This window comes from Beta vulgaris, chromosome 1, assembly GCF_026745355.1.
Source record: "Beta vulgaris subsp. vulgaris cultivar EL10 chromosome 1, EL10.2, whole genome shotgun sequence".
NCBI lineage: Eukaryota > Viridiplantae > Streptophyta > Magnoliopsida > Caryophyllales > Amaranthaceae > Beta > Beta vulgaris.
This window is the reverse complement of record NC_079202.1, coordinates 2,050,880-2,071,222: the sequence shown is the minus strand read 5'-3', so window position 1 is coordinate 2,071,222 and position 20,343 is coordinate 2,050,880. Positions and strand designations below refer to the sequence as shown.

General features: G+C 38.4%; 2 protein-coding genes across 2 annotated transcripts; one reads left to right on the top strand and one right to left on the bottom strand.

The window, feature by feature from the left end:
• Positions 1-12,430: 12,430 nt before the first annotated feature.
• LOC109136402 (uncharacterized) lies at positions 12,431-13,348 on the bottom strand. Its single transcript, XM_057396147.1, has one exon. It carries the CDS (start codon positions 13,346-13,348, stop codon positions 12,431-12,433), a length of 918 nt encoding a protein of 305 aa, XP_057252130.1.
• Positions 13,349-16,660: 3,312 nt separating this feature from the next.
• LOC104901855 (hypothetical protein) lies at positions 16,661-17,736 on the top strand. Its single transcript, XM_010689484.4, has one exon. The coding sequence runs from the start codon at positions 16,888-16,890 to the stop codon at positions 17,428-17,430; it is 543 nt and encodes a 180-aa protein (XP_010687786.2). The 5' UTR covers positions 16,661-16,887; the 3' UTR covers positions 17,431-17,736.
• The last annotated feature ends 2,607 nt before the right edge of the window (positions 17,737-20,343 follow it).

The window sequence follows — 20,343 nt, the reverse complement described above, 5'->3', positions numbered from 1 at the left end:
AGAGATACGAGTAAATTACTTACCATCGAAGGGTTTATATAGTAGTAAATACCGGAAGCATCATTAGTTAACAGCCTCTCAACAAACGAACTTAAGTCACTTACCATCACCATAAATGCGAAATTGCCACACTGAAGTAAACTTCTGATATCTTGATGAACAGCACGCCAAAAAACCGAGAAGAATTATGAGAACACCACCAATTGCAATGAATGACAACACCTTAAAGGACACACTAATCTCACAAAACTCTCCACTCCTCTGCCAAACAATAAATGCACTGAAAAACCACACCCAATAAAAAGCCCCAATTCTAGAGAGAAACCCTAAATTAAGCCAACTCAGAAAAGCAATCAAAATTCCAGCCTGGATAACATCATTAGTAGCTAGAAACCATAGCTTTAATTGAGAACTAGCCCTATGAATATAGGGAAGAGATGAATTATCGAAATTAAGCTTACTTACTTTAGAAGCCCTAAACTGAATCACTAGGCATGATAAACCACACGCCTCCTTCTTAGTACAACTGATTCGACTAGAGAAGGATTTACTTTGAGAAATTGTGCTGGAATTGCAAAGATTAACTTTAAAGGACACAATTTGCAGAGAATTTGGCTGAAAATCTAGGGTTTCTGGAGAAAACCTAAGGGGCTTTTTTTTTCGCCTTTTTCGCTTACTCTTTCTCTTTCTCTCTCTAACTTTCTCTCTCTTCATCTTTATTTTTATATAGTCATTTGAAATGTATATAATATACTTAAAACTCCCTCTATATTTTCTCATCAAAATCCACCTCCTTATTTCCCCCTTTCCGCAAATATAAGCCCTTATTTTCCCCTTCCCACAAATATGAACCCTTATTTCCCCCTTCTTTGTGGATTATTTTTATGAATGAGAAATATCAAAACTATATTAATTATCTACTTCAAAGTTAAATCTTCAAACACCACTGCATAAATCTAAACATAAATACCCTTAAAGTACTTAACCATACATCGATTGAATTGTGAAGTGGTGCAGCTTCGATCGAGGTGAGGTGGTGGCATGGTGTTGTAGTGTGAAGTTGTGTGACACAGAGAGATGCTTATGTGGTGTTGTAGCGTCGGCCATCGACTGAAATAGTGGATGGTGCAGTGCCGAGTGAGGTGGACCTAGGGGTGTGCACTGATAAGGACCGTACCAGCCGAAATCGTTTGGACTGTGGACCAAATTCTGGGAATTTTTTGGACCAGGACCGGATCGGAATTTTTCAAGCCTGGTCCAGTTTTGGACCAGAATCTGTAATTTTTTGTAAAAGTTTTTTGTTTGATTTAAAGATATTTATGAATTAGACACATTAAAATTTAATAATTTTAATAACAATAATTCTACAGGTAATAAATAGTTGTTTTTAACTTTCTATCTCACATATGAACTCTTTTTTTTTTTTACTAAAATAAATAGAAATTTTGGCCCACCGATCCGGACGAAATTTTCCAAGTTTGAAACTGGAACCCGAAATCGGGGTTTTTATGTGGATAGAGAACCATAATCCTCGGTCCAATTTGATCCAGATTTCGGTCCGACTCTTATCTTTGCATAGCCCTAGGTGGACCAGGTGGTGCGACACTGAGCTAAAGAGGTGGATCTCGTTGTTGGTTGGTGCAAAGGGAGATGGAGATTGGAGAGTGAGGGGGAGAGGCCTTGAGCCCGTGACTACGTGTTTGTGAGTTTTTGTTTAGAGTTGAGGGCTTGCTCTTTCCTTTACTTGCTCTTAACCGACGACTAAGTTGTTTTTTTGTGTTTCTTTGTATCCCATCCATTGATTTAGTTGTATTAATTTCCTTTTATTTTTTAGGGGAAATTTTTTCATTTTGCCTTTTCGTCCTTTAATGTACTTTTTCATGTCTTTTTTTTATAGATAAAGTTCGAAAAAAATTTAGAAAAAAGTTCAAAGTTTCTTAAAATATAATATATAATTGACTTGGAGGATAATAGTAATGATAACGAAGAGCTAGAAAACCCTTTTGAACCTTTGTTTGATATATTTGATCCAAGAAACTGCGATACCCCTGTATCTAAGATGATCGATGTATTAGTAATAAAAAGTCCTAAAAGAGATTTTTCTATTGTGAAAGGTCCTAAAGACAAATAGTCTAGACAATTTACTGCTAATTTTTTTTATCTAAAGGAGAGAAGTGCGATAGAGATTAGCTTGTCTATTCAAAAGAACTTGATAGGATATTTTGTTTTTCTTGTAAGGTTTTTGAGAGAGGATTGGTACAGTCCAATTGACGAATGAGGATTTTAGTGATTTGACACATATGGTGAAAGACTAAGAGAGCACGAGACAGACATGACACACGTTAATAGTATGGCCATTTTGTATGAGTTGTGTTTGATGCTATAAAAGAACGAAACAAAAGATAAAGCAGTTCAAACTAATTGAAAAAGAGAAAGAGCACTGGAAAAATGTTTCGGAAAATAATTATTTCAATAGCAAAATTCCTTGCTAAACATAGTTTGGCCTTTCGTGGTTCTAAAGAGAAATTTTATCAAAATAGTAATGGTAACTTTTTGGGATTAATTGAAATCTTAGCACAGTTTGAACCCTATAGTTCAAGAACATGTAAAATGTGTTACAAATGATGATGTTCACTTTCATTATCTTGGCCATAACATCCAAAACGAGTTAACACTTTTGTTTGCTTGTGCAATTAAAACTGAAATCATTAAAAAAAATCAAACAAGCAAATCTTTCTCCGTGATACTTGATTGTACACTTGATGTTCTCCACCAAGAGCAAATGTCTTTGATAATAAGATATGTTGATGTTTCTTCAAATTCTGTTAGCATTGAGGAATCTTTTTAAAGATTTTTAGATGAGAATGATACATCTGGCCAATGACTTTTTGATGTTTTTCAAAGTGAGCTGAAAAATTTTGATCTTAACATATTTGATGCACGAGGACAATGATATAATAATGTATTAAATATGAAAGGAAAATATCAAGGTGTTTAAGAGAAATTTTTAGACATTAATCCGAGAGCCTTTTATACTTCTTGTGGTTGTCATAATCTTGATTTAGCATTGTGTGATATGGCTAACTCATGTGGTAAACCTAAAGAAGTTTTGGAGTTTTTTAACACATTTAATACAATTTTTGCAAATACTACTAAAAGATAAGAAATTTTGAAAGAGAAATATAAAAGGATTGACTCCAAAATCATTGTTATCGACTTGTTGAGAGAGCCATGTAGATAGTGTTAAAGCTATAAAATCTCAAATGTCAGATTTTAGAGAGCTTTACTTGAAGTATCAGAAAATGATTTTGATTCTAAAATAAAAAGTGAAGCTAAAACCTTAGCGACAAATGAGCGAGCTGGTGATTTTTAAGTTCTTAATGGCAATAATTGTTTGGTTTGAGATATTATCTACAATTAATATGGTTAGCAAGCTCTTACAATCAAAAGATATGCTTATTGATGTTGCTATGGAAAAAATAAAGGTGCGAATTTCATTTTTTAAGAGAAACTGACTTTTATGATACCTTGGATAATGCTACGGGAATTACTATTGAAATGAATATTGAGCCAATATTTCCTCAAAGACGTATATTTAGAAGAAAATTTTTTTTTGATGAGAATTCAAATGTTCCGTTAGTTGAGTTATCTGAGGAAGAGTCTTTTAGAGTTACTTACTTTTTTTACCTTGTTGATCAAGCCGTTGTTTCCCTTGAAAAGAGTTTTGAGCAATACCAATAGTATGAAAGTATTTTTGGATTTTTGTTTAACTCGTGCAAGTTACAATTATTGGATGATACAACTTTGAATTCTTGTTGTGGTCATTTTGAAGAGGCATTAAATCATAATGATCAATCTGACACCAATTGGACAAAATTATATGTAGAGCTAGATTTTCTAAGAGGAATATTGCTCGAAGAAAAAATGGGACCTATATATGGATATATTAAATTTTTTGAAAAACATAGATTGTTTTCCTGATATAAGTCTTGCATATAGAATTCTATTGACTATTCATGTGACGGCTGCTTCTGCAGAAAGAAGCTTTTTCAAATTGAAGTTATTGAAGTCTTACTTGCGGTCTAATTTGGTACAAGAAAGGCTTAATGGGTTAGCTTTAATTTGATAGCCATTGAGAATGATCTTTTGGAGACCAAACAGTATGAAGATTTGGTTGATGAATTTGCATCAAAAAGCGTTAGAAGAATAGATTGTTTTAAGTAAAAGGTTAATAACAACTTTAAGTTGTATTGAGATTTTATTTACCATTTAAATAAAGTAGTTAAAGTTTCCGGATATTCAATTTGTAAGAATCTAATTGTAATTTGATAATAGTTTAAGACATACCTTTTTGTTATGAAAATTTATTTCACATATTATTAGGGACCCAATTTTAAGATTAGAACAAGGTCTCTAAAATGTTTAAAACGAACCTACACATAGTCTATTTAGATTGCAATAGATCCAGGCCTTTCAATAATTGAATAGGCTCAAAACAATCAAAAAAGTGGATTTGAAACAATATATTATACAATCCGTCTTATCCGGACCCGGTTCACATTAAAATAGTGTGGACCAGGCCTAGACACGTGCCCCACTACAAACTAGTCACTCCCACTTTTCAAAATCCGCGCGATTTTGTCTCTTTTCAATAAGATTCTCTCGTCCTAAAATTTTAAAAAAATAGTTGTTCAGAACAAACATACACTATATCATTTTAAAACACTATATCATGTCAAAATACATTATCATGTCAAACACTATAACGATTGATTATGATAATTTTGTGTAATACACTATAACATTTCAAAATACACTATATTATGTCAAAACACACTATATCATGCAATACTATCATGTCAAAAAACACAACAAAACAATATCATGTCAAAATACACTATATCATGTCAATATACACTATAACATGCAACACTATCATGCCAAAAAACTCGGCAAAACACTATAATTTAAAAATACACTATATTATTTCAAAATACACTATATTATTTTAAAAATACACTATAAGGAGAGTGAAGTTATCAAAGGAGAGATAAGTTATCACGAGAGAGAAAAGAGCGGAAGACTAAACGCGGAAAAAACGGAAAGTTGTAATCATTAAAATTCACGTGAGATGGATAAGGTGTACACTAAGTTAGTGTGCACCGGATTCATATTAGTTTTTTTCTATATTATAACCCAAAATACTTTTTAGTGTCAACGAAAGAAAATATCCCATTGTAAGTTTCCATTTATTTCCAATTTTAATTATTGTCAACTAACCAAACACTTATTTATGTTGTTTGTAGTGCAAATCTTTTTAGTTGTTATAGTTAATGAGCTCATTAGAATGATATTCGTTACATTTATAAAACGGCATATAAGGGCCCTAAAGTTATAGGTAAGAGTTAACACTCATCAATAATGATCCAGTTTAAAGGCAACAATCAATGATGAAGTCAAAACAACGAGCAAACTTTCAAAAGTACTGGCGGAAAAATTCGAAGGTAAGAAGCAATTACTTTTCAAATCAAAGCCAAAAACTGGAAGGAAGAGGGATCTTTCCATATATGGTTGATGGTGGACTGATGATGAAGACTTTAATTAATTCCCAGAGATGTAGCTTCTAGAAAATGAAGCCAATTAATGAAGTCAAAAAAGCATGGATGAATTCTTGACATACACAGATCACTGAGATCAGGCCTTCAATGTGCAGTGAACTATCTGTTTATGCCGATTTTGTATTAAATACGCAAAAGGTTAAGGTGCTAACAACTAGATCAATATATGAATAGCAATCAGCATTATTAAAGAAATGAACGACGTAAAATAAATAAAACAATAAAAGGGACAAGAAATTATTGACGCAGAAAACCCTAAAAGGGAAAAACCGCGGGTGATGCTCTTGATCACCAATCCACTAATATGACGTTGACGTCGTACAAACATCAAGCAAAGTAAAGAACTTTGTTCTTCGTTACAAGAGGAATTATTGTAGTGAGAGAGAGGATGAATATTCCTAAAGGGGGGCTTAGAGAGATAAGAAAATGATCAGCTAGCTTTCTAGGTTTACATAAATTACATATATATATGAGAATCTTCACTACTGATCTTGTGAGCTGCTCCCACCATATCCGCGCCACGTCACCCACAATCCCCCTCATATCTCAACTGCTTAACTGCCACAGTGATGTATTTGAACTGGTCCTCTTTATTTTGGCGGCCCAACTTTAGCCTTCCCATTTTTTGAATGCAGCGCCAAAGTGTAAACGTGGGCCCAACAATTTCCCCTGATTGATGTGTGTCGCCCAAAAACTGTCATTGGGAGAACCGTCAATTAATTCCCCTTGAAATACCCACTACTTTCACCAACTTCCCACGCTTCCTTCATTTCAAAATCCATCCCACCATTACTTTGCCCCTTCAATTTCTCCCTATCTCTCTCTCAAAAACTCGCCAGACTCAAGAACTTCAAAACCTCCGGCGCATTCAAGCTTCTTGCACATCGTTAATCAGGTAATTTTCCCTTTGCTTTCTTCAATTTTTCTTTCATGGCTCCGAAAGAAACCCCGAAAATTAGAAAATCCAAGAGGAATTCAAAGAACATAGAAAGCTCAGACGAAGTTGTTATAATAGAATCAGAAATAATTGGGGGAAAGAGAGTAAGTAGCGAATTTTCTGAGGAAGATGTAGAAACTTTTCTAGAAAAATCAGGCTTACCCATTTCAACGAAAATCAAGATTCCCAAGATAGACGAGGGTCCTGACGACTGTCCTGAGGGATGGGTTGTGTTCTATGAATACCCCTTCAAGATTGGGTACAAATTCCCTCTCAACCCCCTGATGACCCAGCTCTTGTCAATTATGCAAATTAGCCCTGGCCAACTCATGCCGTTAGTTTGGCGAGTGATTCATGTGATTGACAAACTGACAGAACGCCTGAACATGCCCTTCACCATAGAAGATCTCCTTTACTTGTACGAAGTCAAAACAGTAGAAAACACTAGATACACCTTCTTTCTGAAACCCAGACGCCGATCGTTGGTTGAAAACTCGGGGGCCAATGATAGGGGTTGGAAGAAGAAATATTTTTTTGTGGAAAAGAAAGCTATGGGAAAAAACCTCAGCTTCTTACGCGACGGCTGGAATTCCGGAGGTAATTCTTTTTTCTTGTGTTGTATTTTTATGAAACGTATCATTGACGCCATCTAATTTGTGATGTTGTTGCAGAAGTGCTACCTCTACCGTCGAAGATTCCCTTCATTCAAAAACCAAGATCCACCAATTGTTGAAAGACTACTCAGATCGAGAACGGACGTTCAGAAACAACTTCAAGCTACCAGCGCCCGACGGAGACTCTCTGCCCCAGTCTACCGACGAACACACCGTCACTACCACCGAACCTACCAACAATACATCACCCTCCATGGCATCAGGTAAATCTACTTCCCATTATTCCTTTTTCTAGCAGTAAACGCTTAGTATGACGTCATTTGTATATCCCAGAAAACACCATGTCCAACCGATCAAAAACTACGACCGTCATCCTGTCTGAGGCAGAAATGCTGGAAAGGGCCAAGAAGAGGAAACAATCTGCTGCTAGCAAAACTATGACGCCACCTCCACCGATCCCGTCAAAGGCCGCCAAGACGGCAAACTCTACTGACGCCGCCAAGACTGTTAAGACGCCGCTTCAAGAGGGGGAAACGTTCACCATCAAGCTCCCCAAAAACTTTGGAGAAATCACTTCTTCGGCTATTTTCCCAGCAGCGGAAAGATTGGCCTTTCCAGCTCCCCAACGCCGTCTGGCCAGCCTCCCCTTGACCATTGTCGCCAACGAGGAGCTAGCACTGCAAATACATGTAAGTAATCTGATAGGTATTGTATTTCAGTATTGTTTCGAAGAACGTACCTAACAATGACGTCCGTTTGTACAGGCCGTCCAGAACTCCCTGGCAGTGCGCTCTGCAGCTCTTTCCCTTGAGAAGGAGTGTAAGACATTGAAGGAGAAGTTAGAGAAGTCTGCCTTAGCACTGACGGACGCAGAAAAGAGGGCCTCTGACCTCTCTGCTGAGTTGGACCGGGAGAAGAAACAGAATGCTGATCTAAGGGCTGACATGACTGCGCTAACGGAGGAGACCAACGCCACGGTGGCAAGCCTCCGGGAAGAATTAGTTGACGCGGCCAGCCGCTACACTTGGAGGACCAAGGCTAGATTGATGAAGCAATTCATGGAGGGCAAGACGGCATCTTGGACGCCGGAAGCAGACGTCAGGCCATTCCTGGAGGTTTTTGGAACTCCAGAAGACCTGCTTCCTGAGGACGCTGCTGCTTCTGACACCATGGCGACGGCTGAGTCTGACGCCAACGCTGAACCAACCGACGTCACCTGGCCTTCTTCCGGATTCCCGCGGGGTGCTGCGTCACCTGTATCAAGGAGATAGCCTATGTAATAGCGTAGTTAAGGGTGCTGTGACACCATAACCTTGAAACTTATGATGTATTTTGCTGCAACACTTTAACTTCTTGCTTTGTGTGTTTTGTTTTTACTTTAACAATGTCATGTTTGCTTTTATAACAATGTTGTGTTTGCTTTTATGACAATGTCATGTTTGTGTTCAAGAGTTACGTTTCGCCATGGTGTGTTTGTTTGCAATGAATGTCAATTATGTTCAATATATGAACGAAAGTATGTATGTATGTGCAATGTTGTAAGGTACCTTAGTAATGTAAGCCAAGTGGTGTTTTAGTTGCTCTGAAGGGATAATTACCACTTCCAACTAAACACACTGGTCTTGCTGGCGTCGAAGATGTAAAGGTTGTAGAAATTTGACGGGGAAGGACGTCCGTCTAATCATGTGGGGGTTGCCCCTGTACCGTCATGGCGTAATCATAGAAGGTTTGTCCCTCCGACGTCGACGCCGGACGTCATGCTTCTTATTAAAACAAATGAGCCTACAAAACTGTCGATGTAACTCACACATGAATGTTAGTAAAGAGGATGATATAGAATAGATTAGCAACTAAACGAAATGACATCACGACATGTTAAGTATAGTATTACCTATTCTAACTATTTAGTACATGCTGATATGTTACTCAAAAATGATAGCGCTTAAGGTGGACGGCGTTCCAACTTCTTGGTACGGGCTTGCCATCTTTGGTGCATATACGATAGGCGCCGTTTCCTACTACTTTCTGAATCTTGTATGGGCCTTCCCATGCTGGTGCCAATTTTCCCGCATTAAGCTCCTTAGTATTTTGAAAGACTTCCCTCAAAACCCAATCTCCGACGTTGAACGTTTTGGCCTTGACATTTTTATTAAAGCTTCTAGCCACTATCTGCTGTTGCGACGCCATTCGAACAAGGGTTGCTTCTCTTAATTCTTCACTCGTCACGATGTCATGGCTTAACTCTTCGTCATTCCTATCTGGCGTCAGCAACCCATAACGTGACGTCGGGACGCGCACCTCGGGAGGGAGGACAGCTTCACACTCATAAACTAAGGAGAAAGGGGTTTGCCCCGTCGCCGTCCTTGGAGTAGTTCTGTTTGCCCAAAGAATTGACGGTAGCTCTTCCGCCCACTTACCTTTGGCGGCTCTGAGACGCCTCTTGATGACTTTAACGATCGACTTGTTACTAGACTCGGCCTGACCGTTGGTCTGCGGATATCTGGGCGTCGCGGTGCTGAGTTGTATGTTCCACTTAGCCAAGAAATTCCTTGTGGGTGTGCTTATGAATTGAGAACCGTTGTCACAAATGATTTCAGAGGGGACGCCGAACCTGCATATGATGTTACGCCATATAAAAGTAATAACCTCTTTATCGCGTACCTGGGTGAAGGAGTCGGCCTCAATCCATTTGGAGAAGTAATCTGTCAAAGCTAACATGAACACCTTTTGCCCCGGTGCTTGAGGGAGTTTTCCAACGATGTCCATTCCCCACCTCATGAAGGGCCAAGGGGTGATAGTAGGGTGTAGCCTTTCTGCAGGTTTGTGTGACATGGCAGCATGTCGCTGGCAGGCGTCACATTTCTTAGCATACTCGACGGCGTCTTGTCGTAACGTCGGCCAATAATATCCCATGCGTAAAGTTTTGTTCGACAGGCTGCGTCCTCCTGAATGATTGCCGCAACATCCATCGTGCATCTCTTGCAACACTTGTCGGCATTCGTCACCGTCAAGACATCTCAAGTATGGTCCTGCAATGGACTTCCGAAAGAGTATACCGTCAAGCAAAACATACATTGAGGCCCTGAATCGTACCTTTCTGGCTTGTAGCCTATCTTCGGGGAGGATACCATCTTTAAGATATTGGATGAACGGGGTCTGCCAGCTTGTTGACGCAGTTGCAGCGTTACTGACGTCGATGTCATTGACGTCCGTCGCAATATTGTTGACGTCATCAGCTGTGGATGCTGTGGTTGCTTTGTGGACCGCTGGCGACGACAGATGCACTATAGGTATGCTTTTGAACCCTGACTTTCTCATGGCTGACCCAATGTTTGCCAATGCATCTGCTTGCGTGTTTTGGTCCCTGGGAATCTGAAAGATGTCAAATTTGTCAAAAGATTTTACCTTTGATTGGACGGCGTCCAGATACGCCGTCATTTTGGAGTCTTTGGCGGCAAATTCCCCTTTTATCTGGCTGACGATGAGCAACGAATCACTGTATGCTTCTACTTCAGTAGCTTTTAGGTCTTTAGCCAATGTTAATCCTGCTAACAGTGCCTCGTACTCTGCCTCATTGTTGGTAGCTTTGAAGTCGCAACTGATAGCTCGGGCTATGATGTCCCCTTGTGGCGACTTTAGCAATATGCCTAAACCGGCGCCCCGAAAGTTGGATGACCCATCTACATGTAAGATCCATTTACTGTTAGTTGTATTAACTTCAAGCATACTTACCTCCATCTGGGCTATCGCCTCTAGTGTAGGGCTAAAGTCAACCACAAAATCCGCTAATGCTTGCGACTTTATCGCTGTTCGAGGTTGATAAGTGATGTCGTAGCTGCTTAACATTATTGCCCACTTGCTCATTCTGCCTGTTAGTTCTGGATGCCTTAAAATAGACTTGACGGGATAGTTAGTTTTGACACAGATAGAATGTGCTTCAAAATAATGTTTTAATTTTTTGGACGCCGTCACTATTGCTAGGACGAGCTTTTCTAGAGAAGAATACCTGGTTTCGGCGTCGACCAATGACTTACTTACATAGTACACTGGCAATTGTTTGTCTTGCCCTTCTCTGGCTAGGACGGCACTTACTGATAACTCACTAACGGCGACATATAGCTGTAATGGCTCGTCGGCTATTGGCTTTGACAGCAACGGTGGCGTCATGAGGTACTGCTTGAGATCTTGGAGGGCCTGCTCATGCTCTGGCGTCCAGTTAAATCCTTTATTTTTCTTTAAGACGTCATAGAACAAACGACACCTGTCTGAAGACTTTGAGATGAAGCGATTCAACGCAGCGACACGTCCTGTTAGCTTCTGTATTCCTTTACATTTCGCGGCGATTGGATGTTGAGGATAGCCTTGATTTGATCTGGGCTGGCCTCGATGCCTCGCTTCGTGACAATGTACCCCAAAAATTTACCTGCAGACACTCCAAAAGAACACTTTGTGGGATTAAGTTTCATGCCATACCTTCGAATGACGTCGAATGATTGCTGTAGGTGTTACACATGGTCGTGTGAATTTTTAGACTTGACCAGCATGTCGTCTATGTAGACCTCCATGGTGTCCCCCAGTTGATCTTTGAACATGGCGTTGACCAGATGTTGATAGGTTGCGCCAGCATTCTTTAGTCCGAACGGCATAACCTTGTAACAATAAATGCCACGATCGGTGATGAATGACGTCTTCTCTTGATCCTCGGGATGCATGAGTATTTGATTGTATCCTGAGAAGGCGTCCATGAATGACAGCAACTCATGTCCGGCTGTGGCGTCTACAAGGGTATCAATGTGCGGCAGGGGGAACGAGTCCTTAGGACATGGTTTATTGAGATCGGTAAAGTCTATGCAGACTCTTCACTTCCCATTTTTCTTACCTACAACGACGACGTTAGCTAACCAATCAGGATATTTTACTTCCCTTACCTTGCCAGTGTCGATCAATTTTTGGACTTCGTCGTTGATGATTTGATTCCGCTCGGGAGCGAATTTACGTCTCTTCTGTTTGACTGGCTTATGGTTGGGGTCGACGTTGAGTCTGTGTGTGATCACGTCGGGATCTATCCCTGTGACGTCCTCATGGGACCATGCAAAACTGTTAGCGTTAGCCTTTAAAAAGTCTATTACCTGTTGACGGACGTCGGGAGATAACGCAGCTCCTATTTTGACGGTTTGATCTGGGTTACTGGGGTCAAAGACGACCTCATCCACTTGCTGCTCGTCAAAATCTTGTTCTCCCAACGTCTGCATCTGTAATTGCTATGCTTCAGCTTTCCTGGGTTTGAGAGACGTCTTGTAACATTCTCTGGCGATTCGTCTGTCCCCTTTAATCTCTTGCACTCCCCATTTTGTGGGGAACTTTAAAGATTGCTGGAACGATGAGGGGACAGCCTTCATGCTATGGATCCATGGCCTGCCTAAAATCACATTATAAGAGGAAGGGCAGTCAATGACATAAAATTTAGTTGGCATGTTAACTCCCTTGGCGAAGGTCGGCAGGGTCACTTCTCCCATAGTATGCTTTGATTCCCCACTGAATCCCACAAGGACAGTGGATTTTCGAATGACGTCACGTTCATCTATTCCCATGTTTTCAGGAGCGCCTCTCATCAAGATGTTTGCTGAACAACCATTGTCCACTAACACACGTTTAAGCAAGCAATTACTGACAGTTAGAGATATTACCAGACCGTCGTGATGTATGTCTCTGTCGTCGCCAAGATCGGCGTCGTCGAAAGTGATTGGCATAGCCTCCAACTCTGCGTCACGGGGGTGACGGAGCTCCTTTGGGACGGCGTCTTGATTTGGGCCATCTCGTGCATGTCGTTTAGCTGCAGAATATGTTAGTCCACAAATATCTGAACCACCGCTAATAACGTTAATTACCTTGACATGAGGCGGTGATGACGGCGGTTGACGTCGGTCGTTATTTTTTGACACCGTCTGCTTCCCTTTCTCCGTCAACAGGTCCTTAAGATATCCTTGTTTCAGCAGGTGGGACACCTCTCGCCTCAAGGCGACGCATTCGTCGGTATGATGTCCATGGTCTCCATGAAACTCGCACCATTTAGATTTGTCGCGATGGGCCGTTTGTTTTTCGTTCCTGAAAGGCCATTTAACAGCAGAACCTAATATGTAAAGTATTAATGATACCTCCCATGGTGACGTTGAAGCCATATTCGCTCAGCTTGGGGGGGAGGCCAGGATCATTTTTCCAGTCGCTGGCCGACCCGACATGACGGACGCTATGGACCTGCTGAGGGCGCTCGTAAGGCTTTTGACGCCACGACGCTTGCTTGTTGGACGCTGCTTTCCGGTTGTCAGCATTGTCATAAGCCTTCCTGGACTGCATGTCTTCCTCCAGCCTGATTTGAGCCAGGGCCTTGGCTTGAGCATCCTCGAACGTCGGACAGGGATATTGGTCAGCTCCTTGTAGAGGTCGGACTCCTCATCTAAGCCGCGCCTGAAAGCTTCAATGGCGTCGGGCGTCGCAATTTGGAATGGACACCTTTTCCCTGTTAAACCTGTTCACAAATTCTTTGAGAGACTCGTCAGATTTTTGCACAATTCTGTGCAAATCGCTAGCTTGCTTTTCCATTTTGCGGCTGCTAGCAAATTGCATATTAAAAGTATTGACTAATTGAGCAAAAGAAGAAATAATCCCGTTATCGAGATTAATGAACCACTGTAGTGCTGGATCGGTCAACGTCGAGCTAAAGCCTTTGCACATGCATGCTTTTCGCATATTTTTCGGGATCGAGATGGTGATCATCCGTTGCTTGTATTGTGCGACATGATCATTAGGATCGGTGGTGCCGTCATATAGCTTCATGGATGGGACAGAAAACCGCTTGGGCACCTCGATCAACGCAATGGGATATGCAAAAGGAGAATCAGCATAACTGTTAGGGGTAGCTTTTTCCATAGGCCTGGGGACACCAGGGATGCGAGCGATCATGTCTTCTAGTTGCTGGAGACGCTGTTGGATAGGATCATCGAGACGGCCTTGGACGGGCACTTTTGAGGGATCAGCGCCGTCATTCTCGCCGCCGTCGGCATCTTCCTTTTCCGAATCGTCAGCATCTTCGAGATCAACATGATTCATAGGGGTCTCGAACCCCTCGCCGTCCAGATTCCGCATCCTGGAGACGCCACGGACATTGCGAGGCTTAGGCCCCTTTGACGTCTTCTTGGCGGACTTCAAGCTTTGGATCTCCATGCACGACGCGACATAGCTTTCCTTCAACGTCGCCATCTCCGCCTTGACGCGATTGAGCTCGTCAATGACCTCCTGGGTGGTAACCCATTGTCCTGCCATTGAAAACATGAAAAGATGGAAGAGTATGGAAAAATAAAACGAAAAGATGTGATTGCCAATAAACGTATAAGGATCTGGCTGTGGCCCCACGGTAGGCGCCAAATTGTTTATGCCGATTTTGTATTAAATACGCAAAAGGTTAAGGTGCCAACAACTAGATCAATATATGAATAGCAATCAGCATTATTAAAGAAATGAACGACGTAAAATAAATAAAACAATAAAAGGGACAAGAAATTGTTGACGCGGAAAACCCTAAAAGGGAAAAACCGCGGGTGATGCTCTTGATCACCAATCCACTAATATGACGTTGACGTCGTACAAAGATCAAGCAAAGTAAAGAACTTTGTTCTTCGTTACAAGAGGAATTATTGTAGTGAGAGAGAGGATTAATATTCCTAAAGGCGGGCTTAGAGAGATAAGAAAATGATCAGCTAGCTTTCTAGGTTTACATAAATTACATATATATATGAGAATCTTCACTACTGATCTTGTGAGCTGCTCCCACCATATCCGCGCCACGTCACCCACAATCCCCCTCATATCTCAACTGCTTAACTGCCACAGTGATGTATTTGAACTGGTCCTCTTTATTTTGGCGGCCCAACTTTAACCTTCCCATTTTTTGAATGCAGCGCCAAAGTGTAAACGTGGGCCCAACACTATCGACTTTGTGCAGTGTGTAGTTAAGTTGCACATAGACGGATACAGATACGGAGATACCGGTATGGATTTGAATACGGGGACATAAAATGGCTAGATTTTGAAATTTTAGGAATAAGTACGGGTATCCATACTGAGTATGTATAGTATCGGGTACGTATACGGATACGTGATCTAGAAGAATTATCCATGCTACATGCACTACAACTTTCACAATGCACTGCACACTGCAGGTCTAAGCAGAGGCCGATGCTGCTAGTACTGACGCTGCTTATTTGCTCAACCGCCTAACTCTGAGTCACCAAACTTTCACTTTGAGTTTGAGCTCTCAGATGTTGTGTCATCTAACTCTATGGGAGTAAAGACAAATGGATCGCAGCTTGAAAAAATGGAGTAAATTATTATAGGACAAGTGACTTTTTGTCCGTCGTTTATATAGAAGTGACCCTTTTAACTTTTAAGTTAAAGTTATCAATTAAACGAGGTTATTTTTGGTTCTAAATGGATCCTTTTATTTATAGAGAAATGACCTATATTTAGAGTTAAAAATTACCCTTTATTTTAAAGTGTCCTAGATCAATTTTGGCTTAAAAGTGATTCGTTTTGGCTAATATTGAACTCATTTGACGATAATTTATCGTACACCCACTGCACACAATAGTTATTATAGAACAAAGTTGGGAAAAAATGTTTTGAACGCAAAAAAACAATAGGAGATAGCTAAGGTATTCGTAAAAGGGGGGCATGATAAATAATTTATATACATACTGTTATTTTCTTAGCTTGTATATTATTCGGATTATAAAACTACTTTAATTTAATGTGGAAAATTTGCCAAAAACCAGCTTATAGAATATCATTATTGCGAAAAACTACTTTACAAAAAAAGTTGTGAGAAACTACCTTATAGAGCATAAATGTTATAGAAAGCTACCTTTGGCGAACGAATTCCGACCATTGACTATCTTTTTTTTAAATTGGCCTTTTCTTTACTCTTTGCTTTTCCCTTAATATTTACCGAAATTTGCCAAACTTTTGAATCTTAATACCACCTCTTAAAGGAAAATGAATATTTTGGGTGAAATGGGAGGGAAACGGAAGGGGGAAAAGCAAAAGAAAAATGAAAGGTCAACACCGGACATGATGTTCCACGGCCAAAATCCGATCAAAGGTAGCTTTCTATAATAAATGTGACAAATTTTCCTTACTTTCTAAATCATAATCGTTAAACTAATTAATCATTTATAACTCAGGATCAAATCTCGTCTATATTATTACGTTTAGTAGCTCATTTACCATCAAAAAAAAAACATATCTTTATCATCTTTACTTTAAATCTTTAACGTGATAATAAAATGTCCAACATAACCTGACTGTGCCCGCCACACTAATTCTTTATACTTATCCGGACTGATACGATGGAAACTTTCCTCTACTTCTATCACATCTGGGATAACCTACCGCTTGTTTTCTTATCCTATTTAATTCTAATACGGTGTGCTTTGAAAAAGTCTGTTTTAGACTAAAAATACCAACTTTCTTTTACCCTCACCTCACCTCACCTCACCCACCTTAAATTTGTTCCCACATCTTCATCAAACCACCCACATACATACTCATTTTATTTTCATCAAACCAACTCTTGTTCTTTTTCTCCAACTAAACAACCTTTCAAACTTCAAAACACACAACAACAACAACAACAACAACAACAACATTTCAAAAAACAAAAACAATGATGAAAACCAAAACTACTCAAAGTAAGTTCATGAAAATTGTAACAATGCCCATAAAAGCCCTAGCAAAAGCTAGAGACTTTTATGTTAGGAGCATGAACAACTATGCAGATAGGGCATGTTATGGGGCAACGGCCGGTTACGCCGATCCGTTGCCCCGGAGTTTTAGCTCGAACTCGGCTCAATCAAGCGGCAATGATGATTTTAGAGAGCTTGTAAGGGCTGCATCAACGTCTACGTTAGGGAATAGGATTAATATGAATACAGTTGATGTTTCTAATAATGCTACTAATGGTAGTAATGTAAGAAGCAAAGGTAATAGAGATCATTTGAGTGGTATAAAAGGTGTTCCAAGAAGTGCAAGTGTAGGTATGGCTAAGATTGAAGAAGATAAACCTATTGAATTTAATGATAGTGATTATGTTAATAAAAATGTTGGTAAGAATAATAATGGTGGTAATATCAAACACAAGTTTGGGATTTTTCCAAGGAGTAGAAGTTATGCTGTTGGTGCTACAAAGAGGACTTCTGCTGTGTTTTGATTGAGAACCAAAATTTGGCTTACTTCTTGATGGTTTTTTCTTCTTTATCTCTGTTTTTTTTTTTTTTGTTTTGTGCTTTTCTTAGTGATTCTTTTTTGATTGCTTAGTTTTGGGATAAGATTTTTAAATTGTAGCTTTTTTGCTGGGTCATGGAGAATGTGACCTTGTTCTTTTGTAAATATGATCGATTTGGAGAGTGTAATGATGTTTTTGTAGAACATTTTCTTTTTTGGTGGAGAAAGCCGCAAATAATGTAGACGAGATTTTGATTCTAAGATTTTAATCAATTAAAATAGTTGACATCTATTTTTACAACAATCAAAATGTTACAGGAGGAAGGAAAAAAAAAAGAGAGGAAAAAATTGATTAGTGCGTGGTAATATTCTCTTGAAGATATCCTAGATGTGTACAAAATTTCATTATCTCAACATTATCTCAACATCATCAACTGTCCTTTGTAGTAATATTCATAGGATTGGCCTTGAAAAAAATATTTATAGTATTAATCGGTGTTATTTCTAGTCTGTTAATAGAATATTCTAGTATATTTTGTTTGTCTTGTTAAGTATTGTTTAATTTAGTAGTAAAGGTTTATATTTCATAATAATAAGATTGTGAAATCAAGTTTTTTTTAGAGGCATTTTGAGAATGGAGATTTATCTTGGCTTTTTCGTTATTTTTGTGATAGGGTCTTATAGAATAAATTATTTTATATTGAATTATTTGATGTCATTTTGAAAATATCTATATAGCATAACATATAATTCTATTTTATTATAACATAAGACCACGATACGGATTTATTTCTTGAAACTTTTGTATTTTTTAATCCTAATTTAGATTCATTATCCTTTATCCAAGTTGCCTAACTTTTTTATAAAGATAAACTTCTGTAAGCTTATCAAACCTCATTCAAACTTAAACTTATCAAAATTTATTAGTCTTTATCTTAACCCGTTGCCCTATCGTCACTTTTATCAACTTATTTTGTGTAAATGGAATTAATCTCAGTATGGATTTTTTTCTTACATTCAACTCATGTTAAATTATTAGTCATTATTGGATGTTCCATTATTCCGTGTTTTTAAAAAAAAAAAAAACCTTTTCTTGGGTGAAAGAAATTAAGTCTACTTAGTATTTACACTACCCTCAGTTTCTTTTGTTATATAAATTTAAAATCTTTTTGTAAAGAATCTGTCTTGTAAGATACCGTCTACTTTTAAATTAAAATTAGGCGTTGCTAAGTCCAATATTAAAAAGAGAATTAGCCCAGTAGTAACTAGGTTAATTTCTTTCAGTGACTAATTTAGTCCATTTAATGACTAAATTTACTTTTATATAAAAATTAGACAATCTCTTTTAATAATTTTTGTTTCGTGAAAACTTAGATCATAATAAAAAGAACTTTTTAAAAGGAAGGGATTACCATCTAAATATCTAGCAATTCCATAATTGACGACATGTATGATCTAGATCTTGTCAAACATTTGCTCAATAATTTGTCACGAGATCCAGATCTTTATGAGAAAACATAGATTGGGTAGTATATGGCTGAGGTGTAATCCATATTTTGGTCCCGAGTCCCTACTCAGGTGAACTTCTGTCTGCTCCTTCGTTTGGGTTGAGCCAACTAACTTTAGGGGTTGGTCAATAACAATTATTGGCCGCACTTAGCTAATGACATAAAATGTGCCCTCATTGATGTTATATAAAACATAATTCATAAAAAACATAGCTTTAGAATTTATTTGACTATTAAATTAATAACAATTTTTTAGCAATTTTAATATTATTTATATCATTAGGGGTATTTTAGGTATTTCAGAACACTAAAACTCTCAAATGTTTCCTTATAAAATAGTGAGTATTGGATTTCACGTGTTAATAGAATGATATAGTACTATGACGGCCTGTTTGGTAGTTGGTCATAAATAGTGGTAATGAGAATGAATTTGTGTGTAAATTTATGAAAAATATCATTGACCATTCCAATGGTAATACTAATTTATTCTAAAGTGTCCACTTTCCTTCTCTAATTTTCATTCCCATCCAATATCACCTAGTAGGTGGTAATGAGTGGCCGGTAAAGAAAATTGATTCCCCTTGGACACAAAAACACAAGTTTAGGGGTGAGATTGCTTGCCCATGGAGAAAAAATACCTCCTTGTGGAGATTTTAAGGGTGCTTACCTAATAAAATTACACTTAAAATTTATTTCTATTACCACAATTTATTAACGACTACCAAATGGACCGTGAAAGTTTGCAGTATTATGTATGAGTATTTTGGTGGTAATATGAAAATTCAAATCATTCATATCACTGTTTGTTTATCATTTGAATTAAACCTAACAATTCAATTGATAATTAATATGACTACAACTAGAATATGAGCTTTATTTTATGTTCATTTTGCTTTGTTTAAGACAAGTGAGATTTTATTACTTCTTGTTTTTAATGTACTTGTTTTAAGTGTTTTAGACTTTTAGAAGGCTTTCAAGTTTTAAGATCAGTTCATTTTTTATTTTTTTTTGGCAATAAAAAGTTAATTATTAAGCTACTTTAGTTCTTTGATTAATTCTCTAGGTACTTTTTTTAGGCTTTTGTTTTCCTTGTATCTAACTGGCTTAAGACATTTAGTTGGGTAGAGTGTTTACCAACAATTGATGTTGCTTATTGTATCTCATGCTTTCATTATGAATTATTTCCCAAAATAATGCTTCTTTAGAAAAGTAATTCTCACTCTACTCCAAAGGCAAAAACAATTCCCTGTATACTTCATGTACAAAAGAGAGAGAGAGAGCTGCAATTGTCTTATAAAAAAAATGAAATCTTTCATGCAAAAAAGCTAAGTGACTTAGTGGTTAGCCAACCCAATCACTAGTTCAGTTACCCCAGCTCATTCACAGTGATA